General features: G+C 44.0%; 1 protein-coding gene across 1 annotated transcript in view; it reads right to left on the bottom strand.

The window, feature by feature from the left end:
* Positions 1-295: 295 nt before the first annotated feature.
* The window catches only part of CHDH (choline dehydrogenase), a 35,115-nt gene continuing 18,176 nt past the window's right edge, over positions 296-17,234 (bottom strand). The window contains exons 5-8 of the mRNA XM_033925725.1: positions 11,452-11,586; positions 7,322-7,464; positions 3,483-3,585; positions 296-1,499 (exon numbers count right to left, since the gene is read on the bottom strand). Of these exons, the coding sequence (XP_033781616.1) occupies positions 1,081-1,499; positions 3,483-3,585; positions 7,322-7,464; positions 11,452-11,586 (800 nt within the window). The 3' untranslated portion in view covers positions 296-1,080. The remainder of the gene's footprint in view (positions 1,500-3,482; positions 3,586-7,321; positions 7,465-11,451; positions 11,587-17,234) is intronic.

The raw sequence follows: 17,234 nt of genomic DNA on the forward strand, positions 1-17,234 counted from the left end.
CCTCCAACCCCTTGGTCTCTGCACCCCTCATTCCTCCCCCGCCCCTCCCACAAACTTATAGCCAAGTTTCTCTCCCCTTTCCAGGCCCTGACCCTTTACTCTCCCTTCCAACCCCACGATCCCCCCCGGGCTTACTGAGGTACTTGGTGCTCCAGCTGGAGTCTTTGTGGCAGGCGCGTGGCCTTCTCACTCCTGCCTTCTAAAATGGCTGCTGTGACCTCTCACAGCAGCTTGCAGTACTACAAGAAATGCTGCGAGAGGTTGCAGCAGCTATTTTAGAAGGCAGCCGTGAGGAGGCAGAAGCAATACAATCATGCTTCTGCCACAAAAACCCCTGCTTGACTACTAGCTACCTCAATAGGCCCAGGGGGAGGGGTGATCATGGGGTTGGGAGGGAGATTAAAGGATCGAGGCTTGGAGAATGATTCCAACAGGCAGCCTCAGCTTCTGCTAGGCCGTCCCGCCTCCGAAGATGCAACTTCCTTTTTCCTCAGAGGCAGCCAGCCTAGCAAAGGCCCCGAGGATCCAGATACCAGATATTCTATCGAGATCAGTGCCTATGAATATTGAACTGTTTTAGTTAAAAAAAAAAAAAAAAGTTTGTCCATGACATAAAATATAAATCAAGCTATTTAAAGGTTTTGGCTGTATACAAAGTCTTGAATAAAAGACATTTTCTACCAAGGATCTGATCCTTAGGGCAAAATAATCATCGTTTTACATTTTTAAGCAGGTAATAAAAGGTGACCAAGTTACCGGATTCAAAAAATAAAGTTCTGTTAGACAAACAAAATTGTATTACAAACCTAAACTCCATCCATTTATATGAAAAATGTAAAAAGTTACACAAGTTCAAGCATGTAATTTATTCACACTGCTTATAGACCCACTCACATTTTCCCAGATGACAATTGTTATATATCTAAGCAGAAAAAAAAAAAAAAACCTGTTCCAATGGCATGAAAATTCTCTCAGGGATACAGAAAGTTGCTCATATACTTAAATTGGAGTTGTAGTTCTTCTAATTGCTGAAAATTTGATCCAAGGGTCTATGTAGCTTGAGAAACCCATTTTTAGTCCTTACCGCTGAGTTTCCAATGTTTTGGGTTTATAAACTGGCACATTTTTCTCGCAAAGGGAAGGAAGTCCCTTAATTATATCGGCAGCCTTCTCTGCTACCATGATGGTTGGTGCATTCAAATTACCACTGACAATGCTGGGCATAATGGAGGCATCCACCACATGGAGGTTTTCAACCCCAATCACTTTGGTTTGGGAGTCAACTACAGCATTCACGTCGGAAGATGCTCCCATTTTACAGGTGCAGGAGGGATGGTAGGCACTGTCAGCTTTCTCCCTGACAAAAGCATCTATTTCCTCATCTGACTGCACGTTGCTTCCTGGCTGAATCTCTAGGCCACGGAATCTGTCAAATGCTTTCTGTGCAAATATCTCTCGGGAGAGTTTCACACACTGACGGAACTCCAAAAAGTCAATTTCTGCACGAAGAAGCAAGATGTTAAGAAGGCAAGCAGCTAATTCCATTGAGCAGAGAGCAAAACAAGAGATTTCATTTACTGTAAATATCAGAACACTTCCCCCGGAACCAGTCTGTCAAATTAGAATTCATTTCCTTATGGCTTAAACACAACATGCTACCTACTAATTACTGGATCTGACAGCAGAGAAGGTGGCGGCTTAGCAGAGGTGGCATCTTTCAGTTAATTATACACAAAACAAAATGTATGCCACAACATCTAATTAAAATGAATCTAGGACAGCAAATTAACTCCTTTTCCTTGCTTTCATAAGGACAGATTTGGACAGTATACAAAACATTAAAAACTAATATCGCAATGATGCTTCCTCAGAACGAAATGTGCATTTTTTCATCATTTTATTTACTGAACTTTAGCATTTTTGACTGAGGTTCTTTTTTATCTACATTTATTCTTTATTTTCCTCGACAACACAGAACAAGATTCTTTAGGGCTGTAAACATTATACAATTATCTCCTATAGCAAAGGATCATCTCTGAAGAACGAAATATGCTGGTTTTTGTAGAAATTAATACTTTATTGGTACTTTGGGCTCCTTTTACGAAGGCGCGCTAAATCACCGCGTGCGCTAGCCACTACCGCCTTCTTCCGAGCAGGCGGTAGATTTTTGGCTAGTGCGCGCTAATCCGGTGCGTGCATTAAAAACGCTAGCGCACCTTTGTAAAAGGAGCCCTTTGTCTCAGTGACGTAGCAAGGGGGGGGGGGCAGACTGCCCTGGGCACCATCTCGATGGGGGCGCTGGCACCTCTCCGCCCCCACCATGCTCGCACCATCCCTCCCCCCCCCGTACCTCTGTAAATATTCGCCAGCGCAAGCAACTTCTGCCTGGTTCCCCTCTGAATCACTTCTGGGTCACAGGGCCAGGAAGTGATGTCAGAGGGCAACCCAACACTGGCGTGAACAGCATGCTGGAGAAGCCACTCGCTGGCTAATTAAAGAGGTACGTGCAGGAAAGAGTGCGAATGTGGAGCGTGGAAGGAGTGGTGGGGAGAGAGGAGGGCACGGAAGAAGGGGTTTTGCCACTTTCCCGGGTACCTCTTTTCTTCACTATGCCACTGCTTTGTCTATACTTAGAAGTTAAGAATTGCCATGTTGGGTCAGACCCCATATCCTGTTTCCAAGAGCAGTCAATCCAGGTCACATATACCTGAAAGGATCCCATAGGCACAAGATTCCATGTCACTTACTCCCAGGGAAAGCTGTGGCTTCCCAGGTCGAGTACCTTGTAATTCAAATTCAGATCCAAAGCAAATATGGCTGGATCTAATGCTTCAACTGTAATTTAAAAGACCAAAAACAGACACTTTCTAATAGTGAGATTCTACTTTACAATAGTGATTTAAGCTTCCCACTCTTTTTGTGGCTGCGACTCCACCACTGCACCCAAATAAAATTGCGCAAAGCCACTGGAAATGCATAATAAATGATGCACCTATGCAATGACCCTAACGGTAGATTTGGGGGGCCCCACCCACAATTTTGTAAAGCTCTGCCTTAGTTGTTTGTACCGTAGCTCTTAATTCTGATGGTTCTTTTATTTCTTTTCACTGAATTAAGAGTTTGCCTAGCTTTGCTTTAGATTACCTGGGGGGGGGTTGTTTGGGGGGGGGGGGTGGAGAGGAAGTTATCAATATGGGTTAGCTCCCCCCTGCCCACTAGTATTCATCTTCAGCTTAGCCTAAAATAGATCTGCATGGCAAAGGCCTACGAATAGTGAGCAAGCTTTACATTTCATGTGGTTCAGTCTCGGATCAAAATATTGACAGGAGGAATAAAAACCTTCATTCTGATTTTTTTTTTTTTTTATACTAAGCAATATCTTTAACTCTAAATTTGTGATTTTTAATCTCAGTTTCTGAAAGAAAAAAAAAAAAAAGTCTTACATCACATTCAATGCTCCTTTGGAACCAACAAGATTTTACCTGCCGACATGTAGTTGGGTTCGATAATAGGATGGTCCCTCGGGTCGGTGCTTTTCAATTTCAGCCAGCCTAGACTTGGGCTCCTCATGCTTCCAACATGAACCTGTAATCATTACAACAAAGAATGGTCTCCAAGTGTTTTTAGTCTACTTTCCCAAAGATTGTTGTATGTGCGACTGCTAACTATTCTCTTTGGCTCCCAATTTCCTACAGGATCACCTATAAAATATTACTGCTCATTTTTAAGACTCTAACCAACACCTCAGAATTCATTAATAGACTTTTGATCCCTTACACTCCCTTAAGATCACTACGGTTGCAATCCCAATATCTATTAGCGATTCCGTCATTACACCATATAAATTATGATTCTATCCGATCTTCTATATTCTCCGTAACTGCTCCTTCACTCCACATAAGAGAACATCTACTCGAACGCTTCAAGTTGAAACTGAAGATGTTTCTATTCAAAGATGCCTTTGAAATATGAAACTTTTTCTCTAACGGGCTATTTCAGACAGGATCCCCACTCCCTACTGATCTATCCCTAACCATCTCGCTGTCCTATTGTTTTAATGGAGTTCTCCCCTTAACCTCGTTTCCTGCACGTTAGTCTCTTGTATGTCCAACTAATTACAATTGTATGTATGACCCTACTCTTTTATGATGTCTGTACATCGCTTAGAATTATGATAAGTGGAATAACAAATTTTAAATAAACTTGGAAACTTGATGTCTTATCCAAATCAAATTTTCAAGATGGATCAGGAAGAAAATGAAGGTGCTTGGTTCTATGCAGATGCAACACAAATATACATGTACAGTTTATATCAGTGGTCTCAAACTCGCACCCCGGGCCAGGTCCTATTTTGAGGCCCACGGTATGTTTATCATAATTACAAAAGTAAAATAAAACCGTTTCTTGATCATATGTCTCTTTAGCTATAAATGACAATATTATTATTAAGACTTAGCCAAAAGTTAAGATTTATATAATATAAAGAGTCATTTCTTTAATAAGACATTAACTATTTTTTTTTTCTGAGGCCCTCCAAGTACCTACAAATCCAAAATGTGGCCCTGCAAAGGGTTGGAGTTGGAGACCACTAGCTAAACTATAACCATGAAATCCTGTTTGCCTTTGGGAAGCAGAGCTGAGATTGTGATGTCATAATGCCTCATTCCACCAATAAGAGCTAGCCTCATCAGTGATGTCACCAATGGCTTGATTGTCCTGTTCTCCCCTCTGCCCTCCAACCCAGCCAGCAGATTAACTGTTCCCCTTAACTCAGTGGTCTCAAACTAAGACTTAGCCACAAGTTAAGATTTATATAATAGAAAGAGTCATTTCTTTAATAAGACATTAACTATTTTTTGAGGCCCTCCAAGTACCTCCATATCGTGACCCTGCAAAGGGTTTGAGTTTGAGACCACTGCTTTATATCGTTTATTATTTATATTCTGCCTTTATACAAGGCGGATCACAACATTACATACATAATAAATTACAGAAACAAACATACAAAACATGTTCCAAAGCAATCGATAACATGCAAACATCAACAAAGACTTATCATAGAAAAGCGCCTGGAGGAAGCTGATCTTAATACTATGCATCCCAGAGTTGGAGAGCCCCCCCCCCCCCCCAAATGCTCTAGGCACTGGTGTTGAATTGGCTCCCCTGCCCACACCACTATGATCTGTCTACTTCTCACTGCCTTTCTCAGCTAAGCAAAGAAACTATACTGATGCATCCCAGAAAGGAGACTTTAAAATTCTAGACAGACGGAGATTTTTTTTTGGTTTTTTTTTTTAAATGCATTATTTTACGTGATAAACAATTTAACCTAAAGACAGCTCAGAAGGTTAAAACAGTTTCTGGAAAACTTGTACAAATGCATACTGGGAGTATAAAAAGGAGATAATTTTATAATTGTGCACATGAGTAAAAAGTAAGGAAATGCTTTTCTCAGTGTAGACTTTGTGTCTAATTTCATTTTGAGAATCCAGCAAATTTCTACTTTGAAAATGACCACAGGAAATTTATTCAGCCTGAGGCAGTCTGGCACATGTAAACTACCAGCGTAGAATATCCAGATCATTAGTGGCTGCCAAATTATCCAGGTACTGCCAATATTCAGTGCTGGTATCCAGACAGCCAACCAAGCAGGTTAGGACTAGAGAATGACACGGTGACAAAATTCATCACCGTTCCCGTCCCCGCGGATAACCGCGGTAAACAATCTTCATGTCATTCTTTAAAGAGAGAGGGAAGAATCAGAGTATGAATGGCCACAACCACTGACCCGCAAGCTTTGCTTTGAAGAATGCTGGTGTAGAAGGACCGAGGTTGAGATAGACACTAAAGAATGACAGTCTCTGGTATCCAGAGCAGATATTGTGATGTCATAATGCCTCATTCCACCAGTGCCTAAGAGCCAATCACATCAGTGATGTCACAATGGCTTCATTATACTTGGCTCCCATAAGAATCAGAGTATGAATGGCCACAACCACTGACCCGCAAGCTTTGCTTTGAAGAATGCTGGTGTAGAAGGACTGAGGTTGAAACAGACACTACAGAATGACAGACTCTGGTATCCAGAGCAGATATTGTGATGTCATAATGCCTCATTCCACCAGTGCCTAAGAGCCAATCACATCAGTGATGTCACAATGGCTTCATTATCCTTGGCTCACATAAGCACAGCCAATGACCCGCAAGCTTTGCTTTGAAGAATGCTGGTGTAGAAGGACCGAGGTTGAAATAAGACACTAGAAAATGACATGGGATTATTTCCCGCGGTTATCTGCGGGGACGGGAACGGTGATGAATTTTGTCACCGTGTCATTCTCTAGTTAGGACTGCTCTTTATGCTAGCCAGCCAGGCTCTGGCACGGAATGGTCAACAGAACTCGGATAACTCCCAGCTCCACTTTTGGTATGCTCGTGGACTGCCCTGACACTTAAAACAGCAATTTCCAGGTAAGTGCTATTGATCCGCCCTGGACCTGGTTAATGTAAGTTCAGCAGTTAGAAGCCACTCTCACTTAGTTAGCTCCCGCTGAATATTGATCTCTATGTGCTTCACATTTACACCTGCTATTTGAGATACACAAATTTTTTATTTATTTAATTTTCTATACCGCTCTCCCAGGGGAGCTCAGAACGGTTGGAGGGGTCGAATCAACCAAACTTCAACCCCACCTCCAAGTTCTCTAGATGCTGATATGTCAGCAAAATATCAACGGGTTGCAAACAGAGGGACAATCCTACCCTAGGATCAAGAGAGATACATTCTGGTCTGGAGACAACAGAAAGGCCAAAGAAACACCACGAACCAACTAGCACAGCAAAGGTAATTTATTCTTAAAACAAAGCAAGATGCAACTGCCTACATCAGGGGAAGCTTCTAAGGAAGCTCAACAGCGATGTCAAGTTAATTTCTTCCAGAGATTTGGAAGATATCTTTCTCATGACCTATGAAGCCCACAGTTGTAGAAATGTGGCCATGTTGGGCTTTGCTTTAAAAATAAATTGACATTGCCGTACTGGTTGGTTCTTGGTGTTTCTTTGTCTTCCTGGTGTCTTCAGACCAGGTTGTATCTCTCCTGAAAATACTGGTGGCGCCATGGTTTCAGTGGCCCAACCCAACTGATGGCCTACTTTCCTACACACTGGCGTCATTTTCATATTTCACTGAACTCTTTTTTTAGATTGTAAACTCATTGTAATATCATTATGGTGATGGTCCTTATTTTATTGCTTCTGTAAAAAATCCCTGCAACATTGAGTGAGGCTTTTGACATTGTACATGTTGATTTCATTTACAACTCACCTGATAAGCTTCCAGTTTGGGTGAAACGCGACCATGATCTATGACTTGTGACGGCAGAAAATGGAACTGAATATCTGGGTGAACTACGCCAGACCGACTTCGGATAAATCCCCCAGATTCCAAGTGTGCAGTAGCACCCTCACCTGTGGAGCAGAGAAAAGGCCCTCAAAAACAGAAAGTGGCAGACTTTCTAATAGCCGTACTGATCCTGAAAAAAGCAGAGCCTATCGTACGTGGACTTTCAAGACCTCACAGGTCCTTTCATATGTCTCTTCTCATTCTGTCATGTTCTCTACTTCCTTTGATCGAAGGCTCAATATTTGGCCACCAGCAGCCAGCCTAGCCTGGCGACTGGCATTGAATATCTGGTTCCGCTTTTGACTGATATTCAGCGCTAGCCTGTTAAGCGCTTAGCAGTTCAAGATAAGCCTGCTATTTATGCGGCCTATTTTAACCGCTAAACCTAGCGGGTTTAGTGCGGAATATCCACACCTAACTGGCTATGTCTCGCAATATAGCCAGTCAGACCCATATTCTATACATGGTGCCTTAACTTAGGCTCCTAAGTTAAGTCTAAAATGCCATTGAAAACATGCAAACTTAAAACAAAATTAAAAGGCGACTATCTGTGCCTAAAAAAAAACAGTGCCAAAATCATGCCACCAGAGGCCCTTTATGATGTCTAATGCCACTGTAGGTGTGGCTAACTCCAAGAAGTGGTGCTAGACATCGTAAAGTACCTCGGTCGGCGAGATTCATGTAAAAGGTAGGCATGAGAAATGTAGGCCTGGAAAACCCTGGCCCGCACCTCTGATGCCCATCTTTCTATAGAACTTAAGAGCAAATGGGATGCCCATGTGGGATCCCTTAGAGGGTTAAGCCAAGGGAACCTGTCACCAGGAGTGGGATCCCTAGGATAGTAGACTTGGGGGTGGGTCAGTAGAGTGGGCAGACCTGATGGGCTATGGCCCTTATCTGCCGTCATCTTCTATGTTTCCCAAAGGTGCAATTCTGTACATGGTGCCGTCACGCGATTGACACGCGATCGGCGGCTGCTTTTAAGGCATCTGCCAACAACGGCGCTGTTTTAAGAATCTGGGTCTTAGTGGCTAGCCACTAACTGTGAATATTCATTTATTTTTTTTATTTATGTAAAATTATTTACAGCCTGCCTATCCACAAATCTAGGCAGGGAACAGAATAAGATACAAAATATACTAAAAATTTTAAACAAATACAAATCAGCAAGATAAACACAGTATAAAAAAAGAACCGAGCAACTCAAGCGGTCACATGGCTCAAACCAAAGAAACGCTCAAATAGCTGAATATCCAAGCCTAGGCACTAAAATGCTATTTAACCATCTAGGAGCCGTTCCTGGCTGCTTAAATAGTTCTGAATATTGCCCACTGAGAGAAGTTTGCGGAACTCCTTTTGCTTTGACAAGGAGTCTTCGAAAGATAGCATAGCATAAGAAAAAGTTTTTGGGTGCACCGGAATGGTTAGAAGTAGCAAACTTTGGGTGCATGGAATGGGCGATGACCATAACTGATCAGAAATTTAAAGGAAATGTGATGTACTTTTAACTGTTTGCATCAGTCATATCTTCCTCATGACCGACACACCCTCTACTATGCCCATGGGCCATGCAGTTCCTGCTAGGTGCATCGGAAGAACAGATACACTGATGCAGCACACAGAAGCTTGGTTTTTTTTCTATTTAAATCTCACTGCCAAATGAAAAATATAGACTTGATTTATGATAAACACTGTAATCAAGAGTCAGTGCTAACTGTTACAAGTCTGGGTTGACAAAACTGTCTGCATTGCTGTGTTCATCTTACCTGTGCAGGACCAGCGCAGTCATTAGTTAAGTCTAGTGCAGGGGTGCCCACACTTTTTGGGCTTGCGAGCTACTTTTAAAATGACCAAGTCAAAATGATCTACCAACATTAAAATTTTAAAAAACACAAAGCACACCGTACGCAGAGAAAATGTTAATTATCATTTGTATTTGGGGATTTTTTCAGAGGTCAAGGCCGATGACTTTAAAATATGAAATGTCACCTCAGTAACAACTATACAAAAATAGACAAATATACCCTCCTCCCTTTTTACTAAACCGCAATAGCAGTTTTTAGCGCAGGGAGCTACGCTGAATGCCCCGCCGTGCTCTCGACGCTCATAGGCTCCCTGAGCTAAAATCCGCTGCTGCGGTTTAGTAAGAGGGGTCCATAGTGCAAAATATAGACAGCAGATATAAATTCTCAAAATGGACACATTTTGATCACTAAATTTAAAATAAAATCATTTCTCCTACCTTTGTTGTCTCTGGTTACACTTTCTTCTAACTGTGCATCCAATATTTCTTCCCTCCTTTCTGCCTCCTGCATGCTTTGTCTCCTCCAGACCTCATTCCATTCCCCAACCAACATCTCTGTCCTTCCATGAGTCCAGCTTTTTCTTCCTCTCTCCCTGCCTGCCCCTTGACACACTCCATTCCCTCCCCCTTTTCCTTCCTCTCTCCCTGCACCCCTCCCCTTTCTTTTTTTGTCTCCCTGCAACCCCCCTTTCTTTCTTTTTGTCTTCCTGTCTGTCCTTTCTGTCTCTCCGTTCTGCCTCTGTCTCCCCAAGCCACCACCGCCATTGCCACCGAGTTCTCCCTGTTCCCAATGCCGCAGCCTTCCCCCTGACATCAATTCAGACATCAGAGAGGGAGTTCTGGGCCAGCCAGGCATCGATTGGCCCAGAACTTCCTCTCCGACGTCAGAATTGACGTCAGGGGTAGGGGGGGAGGCTTGCTTGCCCGGCCCTTCCGTAGTTGCTGCTGGCCTTTTGCATCGGGGAACAGAGAGAACGTCAGGGGGAGGCTGGCTTGCCCGGCCCTTCCGTAGTTGCTGCTGGTCTTTTGCATCGGGGAACAGAGAGAACGCAAAGGCAGTGCAAGTCTATTGCGGAGGGTGGGCTCCGTGATCAACTCGCATTGCCTTTGTGATTGACTGGTCAATCGCGATCAACTTTTTGGGCACCCCTGGTCTAGTGATTGCCTAGGGGAGCACCTTCCGCAGAGTAGCTGCCATCAAAGCTTAAACCCTATGCTGTTTATTATAAGAACATAACAATTGCCGCTGCTGGGTCAGACCAGTGGTCCATCGTGGCCAGCAGTCCACTCACGCAGCCGCCCCCAGGTCAAAGACCAGTGCTCTAAATGAGTCCAGCCTCACCAGCGTACGTTCCAATTTAGCAGGAACTTGTCCAACTTTGTCTTAAATCCTTGGAGGGTATTTTTAAATGGAAAGACAGAGAGCCAATTCACCACATCTTTCTGCTCAAAAGAGAAGTGGGAGAACAGAAACTGAAAGAAATGTGAGCTATTTTGTCTGCATCAATCAGGGTCTTCTGAAGCAGCTGATTGCAAAACGCGTCAGGACCTGAGACCCATTTGTACTTATTCACATGTTTACATGCAGCTAAGTTAAAATTTTTTTTTTTTAACTTTTTGATGTGGTGAATTGACTCTCTGTCTTTCCATTTAAAAATATTAAGTAATTTGATAAAAAGCACTTTATACACTCATTGTGCAACGATTGAGAACTTGAGCCGTTTTCAAAGGTGGGCTTTCTAGTTCACTGACAGGGTGTTTTTACCTTGTAAAGGTTCTCTGAGCACAAAGTGTATTCACTTGATCTATTATTGACAGAGACATGGGGAAGTCACTGTTTTCCTGGATCAGTAGCATGGAATGTTGCTACTCTTTAAGATTCCGGAATCTTGTTACTCTTTGGGATTCCAGCATCTAGCTATTCTTTGGGATTCTGTATGGAATGTTGCTACTGTTTGGATTTCTGCAAGGTACTTGTGACCTGGATTGGCCACCCTGAGAACGGGCTACTGAGCTCGATGGACCATGGATATGACCCAGTAAGGCTACATTGTGAAGTAGCATTGCAGCTGTCACTACTGCAAACTACCCTTTTCTGTATTCATCAAGCCTTTTGTAAAATACTCAGGAAATTGTGCATGGCCAAGCTTGTCCCGTTTCCTACTTAAATGACCTATGCAAAATTAGTCTTAAAATGTTCAACAACTGGGCAGAGTTAATACAGACATATCACTGCATACTGTCTTACCTGTAAATCTCCAAAGCCATTCCAACCCAATCCGCATCATCTTTATTGGTTTCTGTGCCTGGTACAACGTAATGGGCTCAGTGCATTGTTGTTGTATGTATATTTCCAGATGATCCTGGAGATTCTGGCCTACTCCTGGAGAAAAAAGGAGGAATACTCTGAACTTATTGTGGTTTTTCCTATCTGTGTTCTATCATCTTCTGGCTATCAAGGGTTGGTGTTCACTACAAAACCCAGCAATACCCTATGAAAATCACCAGTGCTTGTTGTTCATCCTCGACAGAATACTGGAGAGATCTATCATTGCTTTCTAAAGCCCACAGCACAAGACTGGACTAGTAACATGCTATTTTTTAATTAGGGTACCAGTCCAATTACATAATATGCAAATTAACTTTGCAGCAATTTTTCTCCATGAAAGTTCACAAAACCTTAACCATGCCTCCTCAAGTGCAGCTCTGTTTTGCATAAGGAAAACTTATGTTTCACACCTGATAATTTTCTTTCCGTTAGTTACAAGCAGATGAATCCAGAGACAAGTGGGTTGTGTCCATCTACCAGCAGGTGGAGACAGAGAGCAGCAAGCTGAGCTCTGTCAATTTAGGATGGTAGGCTCACTGGTAAGCCAATATTCTCATAACAAAACAATAGTATCAACCGAACAGGCCTATTGGCATAGAAATCCCTCATCACATGCATCCTACAACCAGGCACACATCAAGCAGATCACATGGCCAAAATCTACAGAGTAAAGGAGACAAAGTATAGCAAGGAACATAAAGGGCAGAACCCTGGATTCGTCTGCTGTGACTAAAGGAAAGAAAATGATCAGGTATAAAACATAATTTCTCTTTCCTTGTCATCAGCAGCAGATGAATCCAGAGACAAGTCAGATACAGCAAAGTAGTCCTCAGTAGGGTGGGACAAAGAACAGTACGCAGAAAGGGATATAGCGTGATCCGCCATCCCTGAAAAACTTGATGAATGAGCCAAAGCAGAACCTCTGTCTCCCAAAACCATACCAAGATCGCCCAAGCAAAGGAAGTCTATCTCATATAAAACCAGCTGTCCCACTGTAAGCAAGGCCAGAAGCTGTGCACTAAGTCTTGAGAGAGCAAAACCTGTTACCTTCAATACAAGGCAATAAATCGTAAATAAAAGTCTACTCCAGATCAGTGTCAAGTAAACCAAACCTAGGGCGCCAGAGCCCCCAGATTCAGAAAGAAAATGCCGCCCCCGAGGCTGACAGGGCAGGCAGAGTCAAAACCCCCAGGAAACATCAGGACGAAGGCGCGAATGCCTTACTAGAGATGAAACTGCTCTGTGCAGACGCACTCGACAGCAGCCTGTGAAGAACAAGCCTAAAAATCCTATAAGGGGGTCGCATTCAACCCCAGAGATGGAGCTGCGCACCGGATTCCAAAACAGCGCTGCGGCAACAACCAGAATCCAAGCTGTGCTCCACTAAGGAGCTGCTCCCGGTCTCCATCGCTGAATCAGTGTGAGATATAGCTTCACCAATCAGCAGTGGAAGCGGGACTCTACCTCACAGAATGGAGCCGTGCTCAACAGCCCGAGATGGAGTCGCACTAAGCAGACATTCGGACCAATGCTCTATATCCAGCGATGGGAGATGAACCAAGAGGGCAACCAGCACGGATTCTACATCCAGAGATTTAGAAGGGAGAATCAGATGTCCATAGCATCACTCTAAATTCAACGATGGAGACGTGGATAGCAGGCATCCAGAGTGGTGCTCTACATCCAAAGATGGAGCCATGCCAAACAAGCAGGTGGAGCTATGCTCTACATCCAGAGATGGAGCCATGCTAGTCAGACAGGAGCAGCTGTACTCTACACCCATAGATGGAGCCGTGTCTATCAGCTAGACAGAGCTGTGCTCTACATTCAGAGTTAGAATCACGCTGAGCAGATATGGGAGGCCGCACTCTACAACCTGAGATGGAGCTGTACCGAGCAGGCAGGTGGAGCCATACTCAACCTCCTGAGATGGAACTGTGTCAAGCATACATGTGGAGCTTCGTGCAACATCCAAAGACAGAGCTGCTTCAAGCAGGCAGGTGAAGCTGCGCTCTAAATCCAGAGATGGAGCCGTGCCAAGCAGGCAGGTGGATCCACACCAGGGATCTCAAAGCCCTCCTTGAGGGCCGCAATCCAGTCGGGTTTTCAGGATTTCCCCAATGAATATACTATTTAAAACTTTAAATGGATACAGCCCAATCTACCTAAACAACTGCTTCATCCAAACTACCTCTACCAGGCATAGAAAAACACACACCCCATTCACATACCCCCCAATCAAAGAAGAAAAACGGAAAAAAAAACTATACGACGGCCTACTAGCCACTCAAGCAGCAAAACTAGATAACCAAATCTCCAACCTATTGATAACAACTCCAGACTACAAAATGTTCAGAAAGGAAATAAAAACTCTACTCTTCCAAGAAATCCTTGAATAAAGCTTAATACCACGAATACCTCCTTCTTACCATCCCCTCCCTAATCCCTGATCCGACTTAACCCTCTCTTGGAAACGATCTCTGATCTAACTTTGTTATCCTCCTTCCATAACTCTTTTTGTAATCCGCTTTGAACCGAAAGGTAATGGTGGAATAGAAATCTGTAATGTAATTTAATATGCATTGAAATCAGTGCATGCACATAGATCTCATGCATATTCATTGGGGAAATCCTGAAAACCCGACTGGATTGCGGCCCTCAAGGAGGCACTTTGAGACCCCCTGATCCACACAGATAGAGCCTGCCAAACAGACAGGAGGAGCCATGCTCTACATCCACAGAAGCCATGCCAAGCAGGCAGGTGGTCCCAAGGTCCATATCCACCAATGGAGTAATGCCCAATGGCCAGCTGGGACAATGTCAAACAGGTAGAGGTATCTGTGCTCTGCCTTCCGAGGTGGTGTCATGTGACCCAGGCATTCAGACTGCAGTTTACCTCCAAAGATAGTGCATCCCTAATAGACAGGTAGAAACCAATCTCAACTTCCAGAGATAGAATCCTGCCAAACAGACAGGAGGAGCAGTGCCCATGTACCGAGAGGTAACCATATCTGGAGGAGCATCCATGTGGAATAGCCATGCCGAGACATGTTCTAAATCCAGATCTGGAGACAACTGGAGAAGCTATACTCTATACCCAAAGACAGAGCCATGCGGTATTGTCATGTAGAGCTGAACTCTACATTCAGAGATAGAACCATGTCTAAGTGAAAGGGGACACCACTCTCTCCATCCAAAAATGGAAAGAAGATAGAAGGTGCCTTGTGGCCCAGTTAAACATGGCACCTTACAGCGCATCCAGGAGCGGTGGAGCCTTACCTCCAATGAGGAAGGCCTGCAACACTGCTAGGCCAAGCTCCACTCCATGTACAGAGCTGGAAACATTCTGTGAATTCTGGAAGGGAGCTAGGCAGAAACTTGCTCCACTAGGAAAGAAGCAGTTGAGCTGCTCTGCCAGCAACATAAGTACCCTACATCCACACTTACTCTACCATTAGCAATGGAGCCATGCTCAAAGGCCAACAACACCAGCGTGCTCGTTCCACACTCAGCGAATGAGCTACGTTCAAAGGCCAGAGATGACACAGCATATACTCTGCATCTAGAGATGGATCCAAACCCACAGTCTGGAGCAGTTAACACACAAACTCTACATCTGGAGTTGGAGCCATGCTGTAAGGCCAGGACTAGCAATATGCTCACTCCACCTTCAGACTTGAAGCTATGCCCAAGATCCAAAGACGACAGTGTGCTCGATAATTCAATGTCAAAGCACCCATAAGCACATAAGAATAGCCTTACTGGGTCAGACCAATGGTCCATCAAGCCCAGTAGCCCGTTCTCATAGTGGCCAATCTGGGTCACTAGTACCTGACCAAAACCAGGTAGCAATATTCCATGCTACCAATACAGGGCACGACTCTCAAGCGCCAAAGAACGTGCTCAGCACCCAAGATTGATCTATGCTCAAGAATCAAGATAGGGAAGAGCACCATCCCCTGAGATGCCACCATGCCAGAGGCACTTGGTGGTCTGAGCAAATCCTCGCTCAGGCTTCCCAGTAGGCCAACGACCTCCCTCCTACCTGCAGGGGCATGGTGACTGGCCAGGAGTACTGGAACTCCATGGAGGCTGCTACTATGTAGGAACCCGTGTGTACTGCACTTGCCTGGAACATCCATACCTCTGGCAAGATCCGCCAATGACCTCCGAGAAGATGACCCCGCTAAGGACTGACAAAACCTTCAAGAACCATGAAAGGCACTACAACTACCCCCCAGGGACACTAGGTCTACTGTTTGGCAAAGACTGGGAGCGACACTCTGCCTCACTGGCTATAAGATCATCTAGCCCTCGAAAGGAAGACTACTAAAAGTAGAATCTCCTGCCCATGCCCTGATTCCAGAGCATTCTACGAGCAGACTTGTCTTATGTCCCTAAACACGTCATAGATAACATCTGCCACATAATCCACCCCTGAACACTGCAACAGAGGTAAAGCTTACTCGTCCTCCGATGGAACCTGACACAATAAAGGATCCTCTGAAGTTTAGTGTGTTGCAGGAGTATGCTAGAGCATGTTTGCAGTACAAGGTGTACAGTGCTGCCTCTCCAGGAGGGAATGCAGCCTTGGAGAGAACAGGAATTACTATGGATTAGTTAAGGTGAAATTCTAAGACGATCTGGAGCAGGAATTTTGAATAAGTGCAAAATACTATTCTGTAATCTTGTATAGGGAGGATCAGACACAAGAGCTTGAAATTCATCCACATAGCAAGCAGATGTAAGAGCAATGAGGAAAATAACTTTCTAAGTGAGAAGTTTGAGAGAGCAAGTTGTAACTAGTTAAAAAGGGAGACCTCATACTACCACATTAAGATCCCAAGCAAAAGGGAATAGTCCCTTCATGAAATGGGTTACCAAGCGATGAACAGATAGAGGTTTCTAGTCCAAGGGAGAATGAAACGCACTGACAGCACTGAGATGTACTCAAACTGAATTGGTTTTTAGACCAGAGTTGGAGAGGTAGAGATGGTAGTCCAGTATGGATGGAAGTGGACACATGATGTGTTCCAGAGAATGCAGTGCACATCAGGAAGAAAATCAGCTCCACTTGAAGCAGTAACAGCGCTGAGTGGAAAGGTTTTCTAGACGCTTAATAACAACGGACACTGCAGCCAAGAAGCAAAAGCCATTCACTTGATTGGTGAAAGAAATCACGCTATGAGTGATAACGAGCGTCAGTAGTGTTGGAAATGGTTGCAACTTGCAAGGTTTCTTGGACAAGAGCTCTAGGAGCAGGAACCAAACCTATTGTGGCCAACAAGGTGCTATGAGGATCATGGTGCCTCAATCTTGGCAAAGTTTAAATAGAGTTTTTCCAGTGAAAGGTATCAAGAAAAGTGTGTAGAGGAATCTTCCCCCCAAAAAAAAAAAAAAATAAATAAAAGAATGAGGAAGGCATCTTATGCAATACAATTTGGGGGTTTAGAGTCTGGAGCAGAAATGTGGAAGTTTATTGTTGTGGGGGGAAACAAAAAGATCTATGCTTGGTGTAGCCCATGTGGAGAAAATCTGATGCAAGACCATTCATGTGGCCGAAGAAGTCTGCTCATTTTGTTTGACAAGATGTTCTGCTTCCCTGCTAAATAAACTGCTTTGAGAAATATGCCACGAACAATTGCCCAATTCCAAATCTGGATCGCTTCTATGCAAAGGGGATGAGAACTCATGCCCCCTTG

This window comes from Geotrypetes seraphini, chromosome 17 (genome assembly GCF_902459505.1).
Source record: "Geotrypetes seraphini chromosome 17, aGeoSer1.1, whole genome shotgun sequence".
NCBI lineage: Eukaryota > Metazoa > Chordata > Amphibia > Gymnophiona > Dermophiidae > Geotrypetes > Geotrypetes seraphini.